The sequence below is a fragment of the Chanodichthys erythropterus genome, chromosome 11 (assembly GCF_024489055.1).
Source record: "Chanodichthys erythropterus isolate Z2021 chromosome 11, ASM2448905v1, whole genome shotgun sequence".
Lineage (NCBI taxonomy): Eukaryota > Metazoa > Chordata > Actinopteri > Cypriniformes > Xenocyprididae > Chanodichthys > Chanodichthys erythropterus.
This window is the reverse complement of record NC_090231.1, coordinates 27,116,050-27,137,234: the sequence shown is the minus strand read 5'-3', so window position 1 is coordinate 27,137,234 and position 21,185 is coordinate 27,116,050. Positions and strand designations below refer to the sequence as shown.

Below are 21,185 nucleotides of genomic sequence, written 5' to 3'. Positions count from 1 at the left end.
CCGCACACGGAATCCACCCCCTGTCCCATAAACCTACTATTTGTCCACTTACCTACTAAAGTGACAGAATGACCACTTGACGGTCTTGACCACTGCTGACGACTGCCCCGACCACAGGACCTGGTCAGACAGCTGAAAAGAACCCCTAGAGGTGTCCAAAGCCCCACTATTCCGGGGTCAGTGTGTTCAGCCAGGGGTCAGGTGAAACTGCCCGTTTCCATACTAGATAAGTGGCAAACGGATTTCGACAGCTGTATATTTCCCTTTTCTTGAAAGGGACTTTGGTTAATGCTGCCTTCACGTGCTATCGGAAATTTGATAATTCCCACTTCTGAAGTCGTGATTACGAGCTCATCGCATTCAAATTTCAAAATGGGAGGGCGTTCATGTGCAATTTTTCCTAGGAAACTTGCATTTACTATAATTCCGAGAACTTGTGAAGGTAGCATAAGACAAGACAAGACAGTGGAGCACATGGCACAAACAAAACAAAGCCATGTGTCTGCACAAAAACACACAGCCAATAAGAGCTCTCACCGACTTCATGTCCACACCATAGGTCCACACATAACATGATTAGGTTCGCACATGTGACTGTGTTCACCAGGGTGACGTTGAAAAAGTGTCTGAAAACATGTTGACACAATATTCTAATGTTCTTTTCATATTTTATATTTTATGCAAGTAAATATCTAAATATTGAATGTTAAATATAAAACTAAATGTTCAGTGATAGTACATCAAGGTCTGAAAATATATCAAAATCTAAATATAGAGCAAAATATTTACCTAATTATTATTTACCTAAATATTAACCCATTGCAATAACATATAATAGCAATATCATAACACAGTAGTGTGCCTCTATATATACAGAATCATGAAAGCCTTACAACAGTATTAGTTGCTATTATTTATATTATTATAAATATTTGATATATTGTTGCACAATGTTGAAGGCACATCCATTTAGTTCTCAGATAAACTTGACGATGCCGCTAGGGGGCTCCAGTCGTCCTTAGCGTCCGAATCCGTGTCATGACAGGGAGCTCGTGCGGTGGCTGCAGCCCAATGAACGGAGGCTCACTGTACAGCAAGAGATGCTTGACGAGAGAAAAAAACCCTTTTTTGTTGGATCTTAATATTACGGAGTACAGTGATAAAAAAAATTTTTTTTAGCTGTATTTGTCATATTTTTTTCTGAATGCTCTAGGAAAGCCATATTTCCAGCATATAGCACATGCGTTGCTATTTTCAGTTACCAATGACGTGCAGCAGAAGTGACTGTATTTACACACGACATATAATTATACTCAGTGTAAGCGCACTAAATGAGGATTGTAGCTAAGGTCTTGCAATCTAACTATAATCTAAAGGATCACAATAGAATTGTATGTAATTTTTAACAATTTAATTAATTTAATTGTACAGCAATCTGCTTTTTTATAGGAAACGGACTTAACGGTGGAATGTAACAGCTGTACACTTTATTAAAAGCATGCTAACCTCAGTTAAAATTATTTATCTGTGAAGACCGACTGTCGCTCTGATGCAAGGCAAGCTCTCGCGGAGGGATATCAGCCATGGCGACACATTTGTAATCTGTCTTGTTGCCTGGAGATAAGTAAAATGGAGTCGGAAATCGCCTTTAAAGTCCTTCCCTGTCAGCCATCTTGGCTCGACTTGAACTGTCATATGATGTTTGGAGACATATAATGCAGGTCCACCTTGATCCAAAATGTCGTCAGCTGCGTCCTAACCCGAGTTAAGGACGTAACACACTTTTACCCCGCGCCTGATATCTGTGACGCTATTGCGGCGGACCATAGAGCTCGAGCTCGGAACGGCAGCGGGAGAGAAGTCATCGCTTCTCCTGCTGCTATTTAGCACACTGCGTAGGGTTACAGCAGGTAAGATTATTTCACCATGTTAAACTGCGTTTCGATAAGTTACGTGTTACACACGTTGGTAATGCTCCACATTTACGACTTGAATTGAAAGCTGATGTTTTAGACCGTCTTGTCAAGTATTACAAGCGTTTGTAGTCAGGGAAATCAGCCGCGCCTCCTCCTCCCCGGTTTAGCTACAACGGTGCACTAGCCTAGCTTGACGCTACCTCGTATTATTTGGGTTACTGCCGTCGATTTTCCCATTTTAGACAAAATTATTTTTTAATCAAATTCACGAAGCACGCATTTGGACCGGTTTATGGCGGTTGTTGTGAAGCAAGATTATTTACGTTGCCTGTAGTTTAGAGGAAGTGATAAACCGGGACTAGCGCTTTCACTCTTGCGTAAAATGGTGTCCGAGTTAGCCAGCCGACGACACTATATGAGCGGTCATCTGTTTACATCTCGAATGCTTCAGAATGACACTTTAGACGGCAATATCATTAGTTTTGTCCACATAAAGCCAAATCACTCGTTTCACAACATGAAAAGGAGGCGTATTGTGGGGAAATCGTAGTAAGGAATCATTTTATAACTTGGGCTGGTTAAGAAGCAGAGCGGCAGCCCTACTTTGCGCAAGATTATGCCTGGCACTTTTCTCCGTATCAAGCCGAACAACATTAATGTTAGCTGAATCATGCTGAGTAAGGGAAAGTGGTTTGTGGTTCGTCTGTTGCACTTATAGACGGTGGCCTGTGGAGAGAGATCTTTATTGAAATAATAAACTTTCCTTATTCATTCATTTATTTTGTCTTTCGGCTTACTGAAATGATAGTACGATATAAACGTGACTTATTCAGGACTCAAGTATTCAGCTTTCTGGTCACTTGCTGGAGTCAGGTGATAGTTAGCGCGTAGCTAGTCAGCTGGCGTCCTGTCATTCCGCTGTGTTCTCCTGTCATTGTCAAACTATTAGTATTATTTTGATGTCGTTAACATTCTTTAAACAGACATTATAAAGACATCAGGGGCGGTGTCGCCTTCAGGTTGTCGTTTAATACATGACTGTAACTATTCGTAAAGCTTGCATTCTAACGTGATTAACTTAAGCCATATGAAGGGGCAAACGTCAAGGGCATAGTATTTCACGCTAACTTCCCACTCAAGTTTACACTGATCCGTTACGGTAATGCCAAAGAAAGAAAAAGTGCATGATCTGAATTGTTCTACAGAATATGTTGGTGTGCAATCTTGGCAGACTTTTAAAGGTTTTTAGAGACATTTTTATGACATCTGTGACCATTTCAGATTATTAAAATAGTCGCAATATGAATGTTAAGATCAAAACCCCTGTTACTAGTGAGAGCTGAAAGCTAAGCTTAAAGTATAATTCTGGTCAGTGACAGTCAATGAAAGCGCTCTTCAATACACTGACACTCGCTGTAAATGACGAGGGCTGACGACAGAAAATGGGCGTGGTGGACCTTTAAACAATTTTTTAGTTTCAACTTTGAGAGGAAACAAATGTCTTGTCTACTCCAACACAACAAAGTTATTATGTCAGACGGGGAGATTTTTTTTTTTTTTTTAAACTTCCTGTTGTTTCTTATTATAATGCCCACATTCAGTTGTAGCATATGCAAGCATGGATTTTCTGATTATGGTGAGAATTAAATGCTGGGATCATGTTTTGGGAACAGATTACGTCTTGGGTGAAAGTGCATTGATAATTACAGTGCTTGCATTTTTCTTGGCATGCAAGAAAAACATGTATAAGGCAAGGCATGTAGAGTTTGCCTTAAATAGAAAGCTAGAGTATTCTTGTCTGTCCATCTGTACTAACTGTGTGTAGAAGCTATAAACCTTGTTTTAAAGGGTTAGTTCACCAAAAAATTGAACTCGCTCTCATGTCGTCCCAAACCTGTAAGACCTTCGTTCATCTTTGGAACACAAATTAAGATATTTTTAATGACATCTGAGGGTTTTTGAACCACACTTAGGCAGCAACGTCACTGCACCTTTTGAGGTCCAGAGAGGTATTAAAAACATCATTAAAATAGTCAACGTGACTACAGTGGTTCAACCTTAGTGTTATGAAGCGACAAGAATACTTTTTGTGCGCAAAAAAACAAAACAGAAATAACAACTTTATTCAACAATTTCTTCTCTCCCCTGTCATTCTCCTATGCTGTTAACATATGCTTGTGATGCTGACACAGGAGCTGACCGATAATGAGTCAGCGCTCTGATGTAGAAGAACGTTCCTACGTATTTTTGTGTTTTTGAGCACAGAAAGTATTAATGCTTAATAACATAAAGGTAGAACCACTGTAGTCACGTTGCCAATTTTAGCTATGTCTTTAATACCTTTCTAGACGTCAAAAGGCGCAATGACGTTGCAGCCTATGTGTGGTTCAGAAACCCTTGGATTTCATCAAAAATATCTTAATTTGTGCTCTGACGATGAACAAAGGTCTTGCGGGTTTGGGACGACATGAGGGTGAGTAATTAATGGAGGAAAGCCTTTAAGCCTTTAAGTTAGGTTGTGGGCATAATTGCTCAATGCTCATCACACAGAGTCATGACATGTAGGACCTGTTTCTTTGAAACTGTCTTTTGAAACGCATGTATTGTCTTGCATAACATAAAAATCATAATTAAAGTGGTATTCCAGACATGCTGATCTTTCTGCTCATACCTTGGGCACTGTCAAAATGGTTCACTCAGGAATGAAAATTGTAATCTTTGCATGCTCATGTTTTTAGTTCTTTAGTTGAACACAAAAAAGGGAGATTTTGAAGAGCTGTAATTTTTCATACAATGACAGAAGATTGTGATTTTTGCTTGTCCTTGCATCTTGACGAAATATAATTAGGGCTGGAACTAGGTATTTTTATTTTTATTTTATTTTTTTTCAATTGATTAATCGTTTTTTTTTCTTTCTGTCTCTCTCTCTCTCTCTCTCTCTCTCTCTCTCTCTCTCTCTCTCTCGATTAATCAAATAATCTAGGCTATTTATAATTTTTTCCCAGTTAATCTGTTGTTTATTTTCTGAATAGTTGATTAATCCTTTGGTTAATTTACCAATAAATAAAAACCATAACTAATCTATGATTAAACTTCTACCTAATGATGCCATTTATGTCAAAATGCTTATGCAGAGTAGGCCTAATTAAGTGTGTTCTATGGCTGCATTCATTGTCACTTTTTTGGGATTTACAGCAGCAGTTGCTTACAAGTAGAGATTGACCGATATATCGATTTTTACCGATATTTTCCCCGACATTTAAGCATATTACCATAATTGGATATCGGTTTTGAAATATCGGATTTAAGATAAATGCTGCCATCTTGTGGCTGTTTTGAGAATTGCGTAGGTATGCAATTTCAGTTTTAAGGCCCCAGTATACTTCAAACAAAGTTCTTTTTCGTTCTTCGTTTAGGGGTAAAACGAAGTTCGAAATGCGTGACCAGCGATATACTGTAAACGAACATCTGACGTTGCCCACACTGCTGAGTGCGATGTTTAGATGAATATGTAAATACGTGCTGGACACTTTCTTCTCGGTAACAAAATAAACACAACAAAAATGACAAAACGGCAAGCATTTATTATAGAAAGCATAAGAAAAGTGTCTGATCATAACATGTATGTTAGCATGAGCTCTGCAAATTAGCACTCCACGTCACGTCTTCATATAGCACTTTATTCAATACATTGCTTAAAATCAAGCAGCTTTACAGTATCAAACATGAAAAAGTGTTAGTGCCTCATTTTTTTTTACAAGCACAACTTAATTTTGTACTATAAGCGGCTATCCAGTTTTGTTTGTTTTCACCCACGGAGCTCTAGGTGATCTGAACCATGCCCATGCGCCAGGGGATGGTACAAGGCTACTGTGCCTAGTGTGAGTACAGCCTTACAGTGTATGCAGAGCACCATTTTTATTAGTCACAAATTGACTAATTTAAATAATTGATGGAATTGTCAACGCAGCGTTCCAGCCCTAATCATAATGTTTTTTTTACATTTATTTTTAGAATTTAAATTGTAATCTATTGGAAGCTGTTTGTGAGTTTGAGTAAAATGAGGAAACTATTCATTTGTTTTACAAAACATAAAACGCATCTTAGTAATTACAAAACGCATATTTCCTTTATTTATTTTTTTTTTTATTAAATGAAAATTCAAAGTTGAAGTGATGATAAATAAGCAGATAAATGGGTACTGCCATGAGAGCTTGTTACTTCCGTTTGACAGTTTCCCCTTTCTAGTCTAATTTAAAGTCATTGGTGAATCTTCACACACAGTACATAAAGGCATTGTTTATAATGTTGGAGTTACATGTGAGCTCAGGTTCAATGTGCTTTTGAATCAGAAGACAACTATTGCATTTATTTATGGACCTCTTGTAGGGCTGCACAATACATAATTTTAGCATCGGTATTGTGATGTGACATCTCGGATGCACACATTGCATGATGTGTGATGTCAAGTATAGGGATTGTATTTGATACGTAATCCTTACAGACCAAGCAACAAGGTTCAAAAGGCGCCTGATTTGCAAATCGCATGTATAAGGCAAGTTTAACATATCGCGAATCACAAAGTTTAACCATCGTAGAGTGAAAGTTTATCATTTGTACATGTTTTAGGTGGTGGTTTAAAATTGTTTAAATGTTTAAATTGACCAAAACGTTTAAACTTGAGTGTTTACATGTTTAGGTCAGTTTAAACATTCAAGTGTTTTTAAACCATTTGAGCGAACAAAGGGATGAAAGAGAACTGAATTTGTAACTCGCACGCCTGTTTTCTTCGTGCACACAGAGCTGCACAGACAGTACTAGAACACCAAATTCCGTTCTTTCTTGTCTATTTGTGCTTGAACAGATACATGCACGCAAAGTTATGTCAAAATGTCCATCCCGGTGAGTATCCTCGTAAACAATCACTTTTGACTTGTACAACTGAGAAAGAAAACAGATGTGTATCATTATATTGGATCTGTGCATTAGCTTTTAAAGGAAAGCAGCCTAACATACCCGCTTCTCTCTCAGTTATGTTAATCAAGCAACAATAAACAAAGAAAAAAAATCACTTTTATAGCTTTTAACAAAGATTAATTATATTTAATTTATGCAGTGTTTTTACATTTGATTATTCAATTTCTGTACATGAATACTGTTAGATTTGCGTGAAAATCATAAAGCACTGTTTATTTAATTTGTGTCTTTGTTCTATTGTATTTATCTATTCTTGCAATTGTTTTCATATCACTGTATATCAGAAAAACAAATATCAGAAAAACAAAAATATTGCAATCATATGTCCATTTTTTTTCCCCAGTATTGTGCAGCCCCTACTCTCTTGTGATTTGTACCCTTTAGTAGTGAATGTATTCATAAAACAGCCTCTCATACCTTATTGCTTAATTGTAACCGGTTTTGATTCCAACTGCATTAAATTCCAATATTCCACATTTTATTCATACCAAACTATATTAAGTCTCACCTTAAAAAAAAAACAATGCTGACTAATCTCAAAAAATTGTTGCTGTAGCACTTTTAATAGTGACTAAAGGTGCAGATACAAACTGTACTTTTGTTTTCCTTTTCCAAAACCAAATCTTGGGAACTGTATACTACAGATTAAATTATGTGCCAGACCTGGATCCCAAATGAATTTGAACATCTGGGAACATCAAGGACACATTTGTTGCTAGGTAAATTTAATCACACTGTTTTTATACTTTTTAAATCATAGCAGAGTTGTATTGACAATACAATACAATGCAATTGCAATTACTACAATTCTGAAAGCAAACCTCTCCATTTTTTTCCTGATTTCATGTTTTGAATGTAGCCTTCAAAGGCATACTGGTGCCTTTTGGTGAGAAATGGCTTTACTTTAAATATCGACCTAATCAAATGCATTAAAAGTCTCAAAATATCCACATTCATTATTATTTTTTTAATTATTTGTATTTTCGAATGCTCTGGGATACTTGGTTTCAGAAAGGGCTCTCAGTGTACTTTCAAACAGACTAAACAGTTTTGGTCTGCCCCAAAATCTATACAGTGAAAGCACCTTGAAATGTTTTGCATTATAAACCACTTGCTATATTAATTGCTCGAAAAAAAAAAAAAAAAACATTTTAATATGACACTAAATGCTGTTGTTTTTTTTTTCTCTAAGGTTAAGCCTGGAACCAGCTGTCCTCCAAGATGAACCCGTATGAGTGAACATGAGCCTATTCAGTAAGCTGTTAGCTTCCAGTGGTCAAAGCCATGCCTGAAGATTAGATTCTCCTCTTGCTTACAGCAAAACAAATATACAGAAGAATCTACATGACTCTTCATGTAGACCTTCCTGTGTTTGTCCTGCTGGATTGAGTCCTTCCTCCCCTATTATAATATCAGCGCTGTCCTTTTCATACCACTCTGTCTTGCACTTTCATGTCCACCTGGGAACATGCAGCTGCATTTGAGAATAGCTCCAACCTAGTCTCATGCGTCCAATGAGTGGAGAGTCAGACGGCCCCGCTCCTGAAAGAGTCTCACAGGCCTTCCCTTTGTCAGGCCCTGTGTCCTCCTCAGAGATGTCCTCACTGCAGTCACTAGGGCCAGTGCAGAGCTGGCTGGGTCAGGAGTTGGAGAAATGTGGCATAGATGCAATGATCTACACCCGCTATGTCCTTAGTCTGCTACTGCACGACAGCTATGACTATGACCTGCAGGACCAGGTATAGTGAAAATGTTTCAGAAAAGTTCTGTTCTTTTTTTTTTTATGTTTTAAGTGGCTTGTTTCTGTTTTGTATTTTAAAGGTTTTGTTTTATAAACAATTTTTGTTATATTGGTTGAAACTCTTTTCAGAAGTGGTCTAAATATTAAAACATGTACATAATAAATCTTCTGTGGAAGTCTCGGGACCAAAAAACATCCGTCTATTCATTGCATTCACACCCTGCTCGCGCAGGCATCACACATCATAAGCACGTTCCGTAAGACTATGCAGAGTTGTAGACAGACAGCCACCTGAAGAAATTTGGAAGAAATTTAATGACAAAATAATGTATTTGAAATAAAAAAACTTGCTGAATTGCACTAATTGAAAAAAATGTTGCATTAACCATGCTTGCATTGAAATGACACAAAAGCTGTGTTTACATTTAATTCAGTGTCTTGGTGATGCATACTATATCCAGGCAACCAGATGAACACAGAATATGAACTAAATGTGCAAAGTTTCAAGTTAACCTCGTATAGAAACCTGTTATAAAGAAAATGCTTAACTTGGCTATTAGACTAATTCAGTAATTAAGATCAAACTCGGTATACACCTTATTGATGTACAATATACACAACTATACTATTTATGACGAGCAGATGAGCCCAGAGAGTGTTTTGCCATTAAAACAAAAACTTTTAATTTGTCTTAATGCATATTGGCTATAAAAAGACCGACCTTGCTATATTGGTGATGCAAGCAGATGAGCCTAGACTAGACGAATGCAACTCACTGCACGCTAAGCATTTTCTTTATAATGTGTTTTCTATGGAGAAAAACGCACTTTGCGTTAATATTCTGGGCTCATCTGCTTAACTGTACATAGTATCTTATACCGAATTTGGTCTTTTATCATCACAACAAACCATGTTAAGCTTTTTCTTTATGTGAAAAAGCATATTTGCTTATTTAGAGACCATCTCTAGTCCCATAAGTTATGTCCCACAAGTTACATAAGACATTGGTATACACATTTCTAACTTTCTAAATAGCATTTGAAGAGAATGACTCCAGTCATAAAACCATGTTTGGGGCGTGAAAATGTAAAGTCCCTGCAATAACAGACTGGCATTCATCTAATAAATTATTCATTCAAGAATGTTGCAAGTTTACTGCAACAATGGAGCCGCGAACTTCACATACTTTTGAAAATCCAGTGTTTAGCTGATCCTGGGGCCCGTTCTTCGTACGTCGCTAACTCAGTTAGCTGGATTTGATTGTTGACGATTTGGCATGATCTTGGATCGTTTGGTTCTTCGAAGCTCATCCTAGACTTGCTGTCATAGCAACAGGTCCGTAAGCTCAAACCTGCTCGGGAGCAGGCTTATTTCATGTAAACAGGATTAGATTGCAAGTTGCAATTAGATTTTTAAGCAGAGGTGATGTTTAAAGTCTGTCCCAGCCTCTGCTACTTTCCCACAAGAGTACCCTAATGTAAACCAGGGACAATAATAATGATTTAAAAATAAATTTGCAAATAACACTATAATGCCGTGTAGTGTAGTCATAATATAGACACCGACAGTTTTACTCTGTGAGAGATTCATTCGTGAGGGAATAATTACGTAATATTTTTTATTGGAGTTTTACACACATGATGTACAGATGTCTATAACATACATGCATTTGTGCATTTGAACCTCGACATATATTATGGGAGTGGCTTGATGAAATGCAGATAACTTGATCTTGACCCTTAAGAAACTTTAATTAATGCTGTCAGATATGCTTCAAAGGTAAATTAGTTGCTAATTACAACATTGAAATAAAAAATTGAATGCACAAATAATAAAAATTGTGAATATAGCCTAAATAATTGGGTAATCATGTTAAAAAAAAAAATAGTGCACATTTAATTTATCTAACATTTAGGTCATTCTTCTGTCATTTATTCGCTTGGCTGTTTCCTTATAAATGTCTAGAAATTCGTCAAGTTTTTCGTCAGGTGTCTTTTCTCATTCTATGATGTCATTACGTTGCTGTCTTGACTCCAGCCAATCGCTGCATTGCTGATCAATGTTTCTACTATCGATACATATCCCCTTTTAAGCCAACACATGAACGTGCAATTATCTCAGATAACTTAATCCAGCGATACTAATCATACACAACAGGTGTGTTTGAAGAACCCAATTAGCTGGATCATGATTAGCACGATGATATCATCTTGGATGTGTCATTTGATCTCGGATGTAATAAGCGACGTACGTAATGAGCGTGGCTTCTGATGTCACACTTGGATGTGGTCGGAGTAGGTGTCCACCTCAGGCAGCAGCGAGCCCTACTTGGAATGTGCAATGTTGAATTTTATTTTGAATTAAACTAACTTAATTTGTAGAAGGGAATTTGTGAAGTGAAACAAAATGGACTGAAAATTGCCTGTTGAATATTATAGGTTGTATTTTTAAACAGACATGAATTTTTACTAATGAAAATGTGCATGAATTGTTTTTAATTGAAATTGAAAATTTCAGCCCATTAAAATGCAAGCACGGTTAATGCAATGCATTTATTTTTTTTAAATTAGTGCAGTTCAACAAGCTTTTATTTCAAAAACATTTGTCATTAATTTACTTCCATACACCGAGCACCAAAAACAAACAGTGTCCGCCTATTACAGTTCCTCTTGAGCCAAAACGAGTTTATGCTGCGTTCACACCATGTCATAACCGTAATTAAGAGATGGCAACTCGTGATGTTATCTCCAGAGCTGTTCATGTCCTCCGACTCAGATTTTTTTTGCATTTCAGCGACAAAATGAATCTGCAACAGTCAGGTGGTACAAGTAAGAGCTCTGTAAGTTGTTTACATTCATTATTATTGTAATGTTATGTGGTTTGAGACATGAGGTAATTTAACGCTGTCTCTCGTGACGCTTTGCAGAATCTGCTGTGCGTTTATGTGTTTTGAAGGAGGCGTGGCTTTGGAGAGTGCTCTAAAGGGAGGGTGGGATCTCATGCTTTCAAAGCTAACTTGCTATTACTAGACTCTCCGCAACTTCCTATTCCAGAGGTTCCCAAACACATTACTAGAGCCTCCTCAGCACTGCACATTTTGCATGTCTCCTTTGTCTGACACACCCATTTCAGGTCTTGGAGTCTCAACCAATGAGCTGATGATCTGGATAAGGTGTGTATGATTAAGGAGACATAGAAAACATGCAGTGTGCAGTGTTGGGAAGGCTCCAGTAATGTGTTTGGGAACCCCTGGCCTAATCTACCTTTAAGTGACTAAGTAACTGTACAAAACTAATAAAACATCTTAAAGCAATAGTTCCTCCAAAATTGTTAAGTGTACGACAGGTGTGCTGTAAGTTTTATAAAGTGTTACAGTAGTTTTTTTTTTTTTTTTTTTAATTAAAATTTTTATGTAAACCACTTAGTGAAATCATTCTTTAGTGAAAATTATTTTGGTACTTTTTAAGTTATCTGTCAAGTTATTAAATCTGTTAAATTATTTCTGCAATTAATCAGATTTAAAAAAAAAAAAAAACACAGAACAACTTGTATACTAAGCAATCAATTCAACTTTCCTTGTGCACAGGAAAATGACATCTTCCTGGGCTGGGAGAAGGGAACAGGGAAGAAATGGGGGAAGAGCAAGAAGAAGGGAGGGACTGACCTTAGTCTTGAAGAGATGAAGAAACAAGCTGCTGTGCAATGTTTGCGTTCAGCATCTGATGAAGTAGGACCTTTTTACTTTTAAGGAATTTTATCAAATGTGTTGTTTTGTATTCCCACAACCATTTTCACAGCTAAACTGTGATTAGTGTACATTATTTAATCATCTGCAGACCTGATTTCCCAGGGTTGGTCACAGTACTGTTGTGAGTTTGTGTTGTGGGATTAGTGGAGCAAAGATTGGTTAAACAAGAATAGCACTTCTCATTAAGACTGTAAAAAATGCCACTTAGGGCTATAGTAATAAGGATTTGCCTTTGCCTTCGCTTTTGCTTATTTCTGTAAAATTTACCAGATAGTTCAAAAAATTACATTACACAGTGGGCATTTTTTTGCTTAATGTTTTCATTTTGTGTATATTTGGTGCTTTCAAATCAAAGGGAGTAAATTTTAAACATTTTATATCTAATTCCTGTTTTTTGATAAACTATTCCTTTTTCTGTTTTTCACTCAGAACTGTGATTGTATAATTTCCTCCAAAAAAGTTTAAATTATTTTGTTCTCCCTCAGAATTCTGGAATTGAAAGCTTGGTCGAGGAGCTTTGCTCTAAACTCAAGGATATTCAAAACAAACAGAAAGGTTGGTTTGCATGTTTTCTGTCTCATACAGGTTAAGTAAAATTTGCATTGACCTACAGTTGTAATAGTTTATGGCAATGATTCAGTTGTATTGCTTTGCTATGATTGTCTTGCAGAAAAAGATAAGCAAGGAAATAAAAAATCTGATATATCTCAGTCTCCTGAACCAGATGAATCACTTTCTTCTAAGGACCAGGTTGAGATGTAAGTAACTAAACTTTACAGTCTATAATGTAATAATGTGGATTGTTGCACAACTGGTGTTATGATCTATATGTAAATAATTAGCAGTAGGACTTTTATAGCGGTATAGCCTTTATTAAACCAGAAAAGGCTGTGATTAAATATATGGGCAGGGTTTTGAGAGCCTAGTGAGTGTACTAGCATAACATAATAAACGGAGATGAGAAAAAATTTGTTGTATGATTACAACGGTTGTCTCAAATAGTAACATTAAGATGACCTTATGCAGCATTTGATCTTATTCCTCTTTTGTTTAATTTTCTTATGATTTACAGTAAAATAATAATAATAATAATAATAATAATAATAATAAATAATATTATTATTTTTCCCCTTAGGTACTATGAAGCCTTTCCACCTCTGTCAGAAAAACCTGTTTGTCTCCAAGAAATTATGACCGTGTGGAACAAAGCTAAAGCCTGCACATATTCCAGCTCATCATCATCTGCTGTCCCTCAAACAAGCACCGACACATCCTCTCCAAAAGACTGCACCAGCGAAGGTGAAGCCTTTAAAGACCGAACAGTTGATGCACCCAGTTCCACCACCACAACCAGCGAGAGGGCCCAGCAGCGACGCACTAAGAGGGAGAAGGAAAACCGATTCCATGGAAGCGCAACAGGAGTGCCTGATGATCAGGTTGCTCCTCATAGTAAGAGGCAGGCCAGACACCGATCTGAGGGAAGGTTCCGTCCCAGATCGTGGTCCTCTGGCTCGAGTGAAGCTGGCTCAAGCTCTAGTGGTAATCAGGGTGACCAGACCCTTAGTTGCAAAGCAGCCCGCATAAGACACAAGTCTCGAGAGGTCAGCAGCAGAAACAAAAGAGGCCGAAGTGGCAGCGGACAGGTCAAACTGGCCCTAAAAGTCATTGACAAAGAGGAGCGGAAAAATGCACGTGGAAACATCAGTACCACTGGAGGCCCACCTAAGCAGCACCACTACATGAAAAAAGGCAAGAGACCTCTGAGGGAGATCCGCAAAGATGCTAATCTAGTTGAGGCACAGGAGTCAGGAGGAGAGGCCAATAAAAAGGAATATATGGAGGAGCCTCTTTGGTACACAGAGCCCATCTCTGAGTACTTTGTCCCTCTCAGTAGAAGTAAATTGGAGACAAAGTATCGGAGTAAAGAAGACTCTTCCAATGACTTAGCTATGTCCATTGATGTGGACTGTCTATCGGAGAGAATTCAAGGAATCTGCATTGCAAATTCTTGTTTTCAAAGGGCATACCTTGCTGCAGGCACTTTTGTGGATGGCCACTTCATTGAAGTGCCTGGTGAAGGTGATGAAGAGGCTCCTGAACTGAATGGGATTCCAAGCTGCCATCCTCCTGAAGATGGTCAAGATTTAGATGATGAGCATCTGTCTGAATTCACTCACTTCTATGAAGTTGATCTTTATCAATCCATATTGGATCCTAGTGCCTCAGATGCGGTACAAGAAAGTCGAATCCTGAACATGATTCGACAAAAGAGCATTGAGCGAAAACACTTTGAAGCAGGATGTGTAGTTTTAGATGGCCTTGAGCTGCAAGGGGAAAGTGCAATAAGGGTTGATTCTCTGGGAGCCTCAGAAGCAGATGTTTCCATCACTCAAAATATTGCCCAAGTCTGGGAGTGCTGTTCATCATCTAGCTTGGAGGATTTGGAGGGAGAAAGTTGTCCAGGTGACTCTCCAGTCAGACTCTCCCCAGTGTTGGACAGTGTTCCATTTAGCAAAATATCTGGAGCTTTTGTAGGGCATCATCTCCAAGAAGCCAGTGGTAGCATCTCTGACCTAAACTCCTGCTTTTCACTTTTTGAGTTGCAGTACGATAGCCCTTCCTTTTCTTTTCCCTGCGACTCACTCACGGGGGGTCAGGACAATGTAGATTCAAGTAGCTGTTTAGATCCACAAAGAAACAAACAATCCCGTTTGCTAATTTGGACCAAAAACAGTGCCTTTGATGAAACGGAACACTGCTCTAACTTATCAACGAGGACCTGCAGTCCATGGTCCCACTCAGAGGAGACACGGTCAGATAGTGAACAGATCAATGCTCCGGCAGATGAATCTGTTCAGTTTGGCAATGAAGAGGTTAGCTGTATCTCCCTTATCCCACCTTTATGCCTAGAGGAGGAGCTTTTAGATTTCTTTCAAGAGAACTCAAGTCACCAGCAGGAAGAAACAAGTGTATGCGCAGAGTCCAACCAGCCCTTCAATAAGAAATCGAAATTGGAGTCTGTTTGTGGCATAGCATTAGAGCAGGATGAGAGTAAACTCTATAATGCTGTTGTGTTTTCAGATGTCTCAAATCAACAAAGTGATGAATACACCTCAGGGATAATAAAAGACATTTGGATGGCTATTGGAGACAGAGACTGTGTCTTAACACTTGGGGTAAAGAATACAGGGGAGCACTTGTTTTCAGAGGAGGCTACTGGCTACCAATGCAGCTGTCTTGACAAGGATGTAAAAGGTGAAATTCAAAAGAAAGCTGTGCAGTGTTCGGAATATCATCTTTGGGACGGACAGAAAGAGGATGAGGGACTTCCTAAAAACAAGCTCTCTAAAATGAATGATGGGGATTACACAACACCGGCCAAGCCCTGGAATTGTAATTCACAGGATAGCACCTCATTTATCCTCGGTGGGGTTTATGGAGAACTGAAGACTCTAAGTGGTGACAGAGAATGGGCTATGGTTCCACCTGGTGATGCTTGTGGCAGTTTGTTGCAGTGTGCAGCAGCCACATCTTCTGACATGGTAACCATTGCAGGAGCGGATGTGTTCATGAACACGAGCAGTCGCTTTGCTCCTGGCCACAAGCCATTGTGGAGACCTCTTGTGTCCCTTGGTCAAAATGAGCAGGCTTCCAAGGGACCAGGGGATGGTTTGAATAAGGGATTTTCTGTTGTCTTCCATGAAGATTTACTGGGATCATGTGGAGGCTTCCGTGGAGAAGAGTCGGGACTTGATTACCCATTTTCATCCTTTGATTTAAACAACCCTTTTTCCCAGGTCCTGCATGTGGAGTGCTCCTTTGAGCCAGAGGATATGGCCTCGTTCAGCCCGGGATTCAAGCCAAAATCCATATTATGCTCAGACAATGAGCCCTTTTGCCCATGGTTATATGGCATCAACCGGACTCAGTATCGGGCCATTCGAATTTCCCCAAGGACTCATTTCCGGCCAATATCTGCCTCGGAACTGTCTCCAGGGGGGTGCAGTGAGTCAGATGTAGAGTCTGAGAAAGAGGAAGCGAGTCTTCCAGTTGGTCAAGCAGACCTCTTTGATGACCCACAGGCTGACCTCAAGCCTCTCGAGGAGGATGCAGAGTGTGAGGGCCCTTACTATGGGAAATCTGAGTTGGAGTCTGGGAAGTTCCTACCCAGATTAAAGAAGTCTGGCATGGAGAAGAGTGCCCAGACGTCACTCGATTCACAGGAGGGTGGGAGCACCCTTCTGCCGATTACTGAACAAGAGGTTTGCGTACATTGTGAGACGGCAGTGGTTTCGACGCCATGTTCTCATGTGCAGACCTCTGTTCTTCAACAAGAAGAATGCAGCAGAGAGACCGAGTCTTGCGAATGTGATGCAACTGATCAGATTCCTAAAACTGGGAAGTCGCTTGATGTTGCTCAAGATATGCACGAGGTAAGTGACTACAGAGACAGTCTATGACCAAACTGTTAATTTCAGATACAAGCATATGGACAATTGTACAATAGATTAGCATGTCTTTTGCAGTTAATATAGACATCGGTGTCACCTGCACTTCACAATGTACTGAATTCACATATGCCATGACTGTACTTGATATTCTTTAGTGATTATAAAGATTTAAAAAAAAAAATAGTATAGCAGTCTGTGCATTCCCTGATACATTCATTTTCTCCAATTGAATGCCTTTCTTTGTCTCCTTACTTCAACAGTTTCCTCTGTTGAATTTTGGAGAACAGTGCTTAACTAATATGCAGCAAGAAGAGTGCTGGTGGCAGAGTACTCTATGCTCTCCTTTATTTCCAGGTTCTCAGTGCGGAGGTAAGAAGAGTACACAATTTAACAGTTTTAGATACTAGAAAGTGAGTTGTACACTGCTTTGACAAACGTAATGAATTTGAATGTCAAATTGTAGTTACTACATTGGATGGAGTTTGCATAATGCTAAATGTTTTACTCTTCTTTGCTTCTAGGAAGCAGTAATGTATGAATCTTCTGCTTAATGTGGAGACATACCAATGCTATTTTCCTCCTATTACTTTCAACCATAACCCAGAGGAGGGATAGGAGGACCCTTACAAGAACAGTGAGCCCTGGGCCCACAGTGGGCTCTTAATTAACCACCCTGTCCTAAACCCTGTTATTCCTCAGTTCATCTAAAATGGCGTATCAGCAAGCTGAAAACAGAGAGAGCGAGGAAAACATGGCAATAGGTTGAACGTACAATTAGATGATTCTGGTCAACAGCATTTATTATAGATCTGTTTTCAGTCTGTTAATTCCAAGGTTGATCAATTTTGAAAAGAATAAAAAGGCATAGTTAAGCATTAAGATTGTTCTTTATTTACCCCTTATAGATTTTAGCTTCACTTTTACGTTTGATCAAGGATACACTATAACTGTGGTCCTACTGATTGTGCATGTGCTTGTGAACCTAGTCTCAGTCCTTCTAATAGTCTAAGTTTCTGTGACCGAACTATGAATACTCAGAAGTCAGGTTGAAAGCACTACGATTGCAACACCCCCTTCCCCTGCCAGATAATTTAGCTTTTTGTCTTATTTTTTTTTATCTTCTAAATGACTTCTAGAAGATAGTTGTGTGAGGTTTGGTGTGTTGAAAGAAAAAGTGCTTTTGTCCCCTACCATGCTGCTTTGAAAGCATCTTAAAGAAATAAAGCAGGGTAATATTGAAAGTGTAATAATACAATAAGCAAACTAAAAAACTGAGATAATTAAAACAAGGTTATTGAAGAAACAGAGCTTTGCCCTTGAAATTAAAAGTTGCTTTCTTTGCTAGAGTTTCCCCTTTTAATTTAGCCATTTTGATAAAAAAAAAAATATTTTTTTCTTTTTTCTTTTTTTCTTATTTGTCAGGTGGTTTGATTTGTGAAATTACCTTTCATAAAAGTTAATTTTGGAGAGAGTTGTGGTGTCAAAGAATAGTTTACATTTTCCTGAATACAAGTATGGTAAGCTACCTGGAAAACGTCAAATATAAGTGCTGCAGATGAAGGAAAAATTAAACATTTGGGGGAAAATAGTTAACATAATATGTTGACCCATATATACAATTTCATATAAGTCTTTAAAAAACAATTACACCTTAAGTTGATAGTGTATATCAGTTGCAGTTTGGTATTGTAGCCATAACTTTATGTATTGTTTCTTTAAGCTTAGTGTAAAGTTTGAGGTTTTTCAGTGAAATTTCTTCCCATTTCTTTAATCAACAAAATTGTGACTACTGATTTTTCATAATATGGCTTGATTTATTTTGTTTTTAACAAGTAACAGCATTTGATTGCTTAAAAATTGTTTAATTTCATTTACTTTTCCTCCTACTTGTTTCAGAAATCTGTGGCTGCTTCAGTGTGTACTGATGGGCAGTGCCTATATTAAGATATAAAATGAAGAGGGGTTTATAAAAGCAATATAGTATTTTGGCACACAGTAACTCTACACAAATATGGATCAATATAATAAGGTTGTAAAGTCTAAGAGGAACATTCATAGGGTTTATTTGTGACATATGTTGCTTTAATTTAGTCTCATTCCCCCTCCATTTCCTATGAATAAGGCCCAAATTACTTTTCCTTCAAAGTTTGAAAGGTCGCTTGCCTAAATAATTTTTCATGGCTGTGGAATGAAAGGTGGTAGGGGGTACGGTGTTACCCTTTTATGTTCATAATAAATTAAATTTAAGATGGACTGGTTTTTGCATTATCTAATATCATAGTTTACACCTGTGTGTTACCCATTCCCTTTCATCTGCTTCTTGACAGATTGAACATGTCTAGCCATCTACTAGCTTTAATATAGCCTGGATGTTTTTTTCCCCATTCAGTTTTGTTACAAATGTTATGAGTGAGAAATTACTACATGTACGCTACATCAGCAAAGTGTTAAGAAGTGTGAATTTAATTACATTTTGAAATTTTTAAAAGCACCCTTTTTTTTTGTGTCAAATGTTGTTCTTTTTTTTTTTTTTCTCTGTACTTATGTGGGAAACTTTTTAAAGCATTACCTGTTAAATATTTTCAGGGGGAATTTGAATGTGACAGTGAAATGGAAAATAATAATGCCCCATTCAGCATTGACCAAAAAATCCTTTGAAAAACGATTCCTTAATTTGGCGCAAGGATTTAAGTTTTTAAACTTGCTTTGGCATCAAATTTCTTAAAAAAAAAAAAAAAAAAAAAAAAAAGAAGAAAAAAAAGCCCTTTGCAAGTGAGTTTTTTTGTTTTTTGTTTTTTTGACCTGTTCTGAGATGCACTTTGGGTTAAATTGCAAAAAATAGTCTTGATATAAAATACTCTATAGATTTTACTATATTGGTGCTAACATTCATACACCATGTCTAAGTTGTAATCTTCAGATGTGTATAAGAAAAATGTCTGCACACTTAGTTCTTCTAAAAGATTTGTGCTTGTTTTAACAGAAATGGGTCTAAGGCTTGAAGTGTGTGATCCTAGACTGTATGGAAATGGCTGTAGAACATAACCTTGGAAAGATGATTTTGTATGACCCAGAGTTTCTAACAGCTTGTGTGTTTGTGTTTCCCCACATTATTTCCTCATTGTGGTTATGGGAGTGTGATTATTGTTTTACAAAGATCATAAATATACAGTTCATAGAAATGTGTAGTAGTAAAAAAAAAAAAAAAAAAAATGTGTGATGGCACAAACTGTGTGGTATAACTGGGTAGAGCAGCACCTGGATGCCTTTATTGGATTATTTAGTTGACAGTTAACATGTTACAATTCACTTTAATTTTTCCAATTTAAAATACTGTCAGAGATTCCAAAATGCAATTACACATTTTTGGCATCACTTTCTCTAATTCTTGTTCTGTTGAGCACTTTGAGTGAAATGTTGCCGTCCTCCAAAGTTACTGGTTTTATTTGGACTTATGTTCATTAGTGGGTGACAGAGGACAAAAGCATTTTTCAAATTTAAGCATTTTGAGAAAATGCATAAATATTATAGTGAATGTGTGTGACAGTCAAATATAACAGAACAGCATAGACAGATTATTTACAGTTACAGAAATTTGAATCAGTTCCTCTTTTAGTTTGATCAGACTCATTTTAAAATGAAAAAAAAAAAAAGACACTTTTTTTTTTTTGTTATCTTTCAAGTCTAGCTCTGTGTGAGGTGGTATGGTTGCTAGAAAAAGACTGGAGTACTCATGTCTGTGGGAGAAAATGCATTATTTGCTTTCTTTTCTTATGTTTTGGTTTGGTCAATACATTTGGAGAGGATAACTTTCAAGTCCGTACTTACAGTTTTAAGTTTTATTTGCAATGTTTTATAACTTAAAGCAAAACTCTCTCCATTTCATCTTTGTGATGCTTCTTAATTGGAGCTCAACCCTGTATTTTTCCTCTGAATACCTGATGAAAGTCACCAAACCTTAACACAGACAAAGTTGGTTGCATTGTTCTAATGCCATGTACATCTGAGTACATCATTTTGTTTCCATTGTGAAGTTTCTAAACCTTTAATAAACATCAAAAAAGTTTGTAGTTGTTTTGTTTCTTAGTGACAGCAGGAGAGAGCCTTTCTTAAATATTCTGAAACTCAGTAACTAGGTAGCTAAATGTTGAATTGGCCTGGTTTTCTAGGTACACATTAAGCTTTGACCCTGAGCCAACCTGTTTGACAAAATCAGGCCAAGTGCTTAATCTGTTAGTGGATCCCTGACCTTAAAGACTTTCCAACAACTTTTTACAGAAAATGACCTTACAAATACTGTAATTTGCCTTTTCAATTGTTTTCTTACTATTTTCTCTGTGTTTGAGTAGGCC

At 37.6% G+C, this 21,185-nt stretch overlaps 1 protein-coding gene across 3 annotated transcripts; it reads left to right on the top strand.

The window, feature by feature from the left end:
- The first annotated feature begins 1,624 nt into the window (after positions 1-1,624).
- On the top strand, positions 1,625-20,899 carry kiaa0232 (KIAA0232 ortholog). 3 transcript variants are annotated; one of them, XM_067402184.1, is made up of 8 exons: positions 1,625-1,910; positions 8,086-8,632; positions 12,221-12,361; positions 12,868-12,937; positions 13,053-13,140; positions 13,518-16,815; positions 17,094-17,202; positions 17,355-20,899. In XM_067402184.1, the coding sequence occupies exons 2-8, from the start codon at positions 8,399-8,401 to the stop codon at positions 17,369-17,371; spliced, it is 3,957 nt and encodes a 1,318-aa protein (XP_067258285.1). In that variant the 5' UTR covers positions 1,625-1,910; positions 8,086-8,398; the 3' UTR covers positions 17,372-20,899. The 3 variants fall into 3 exon arrangements, with proteins under 3 accessions (XP_067258285.1, XP_067258286.1, XP_067258287.1); XM_067402185.1 differs by having other exon boundaries at positions 1,626-1,910; positions 8,086-8,147; XM_067402186.1 differs by lacking the exons at positions 1,625-1,910; positions 8,086-8,632 and adding an exon at positions 11,431-11,473.
- The last annotated feature ends 286 nt before the right edge of the window (positions 20,900-21,185 follow it).

What these genes read in the sequence shown, in the direction of transcription:
- kiaa0232 (XM_067402184.1), top strand. Translation starts at nt 8,399, where the DNA reads ATGCGTCCAATGAGTGGAGAGTCAGACGGCCCCGCTCCTGAAAGAGTC. An exon ending in TATTCAAAACAAACAGAAAG is followed by an intron (nt 12,938 to 13,052) that starts GTTGGTTTGCAT and finishes ATTGTCTTGCAG; the next exon opens with AAAAAGATAAGCAAGGAAAT. An exon ending in TTGCTCAAGATATGCACGAG is followed by an intron (nt 16,816 to 17,093) that starts GTAAGTGACTAC and finishes TTACTTCAACAG; the next exon opens with TTTCCTCTGTTGAATTTTGG.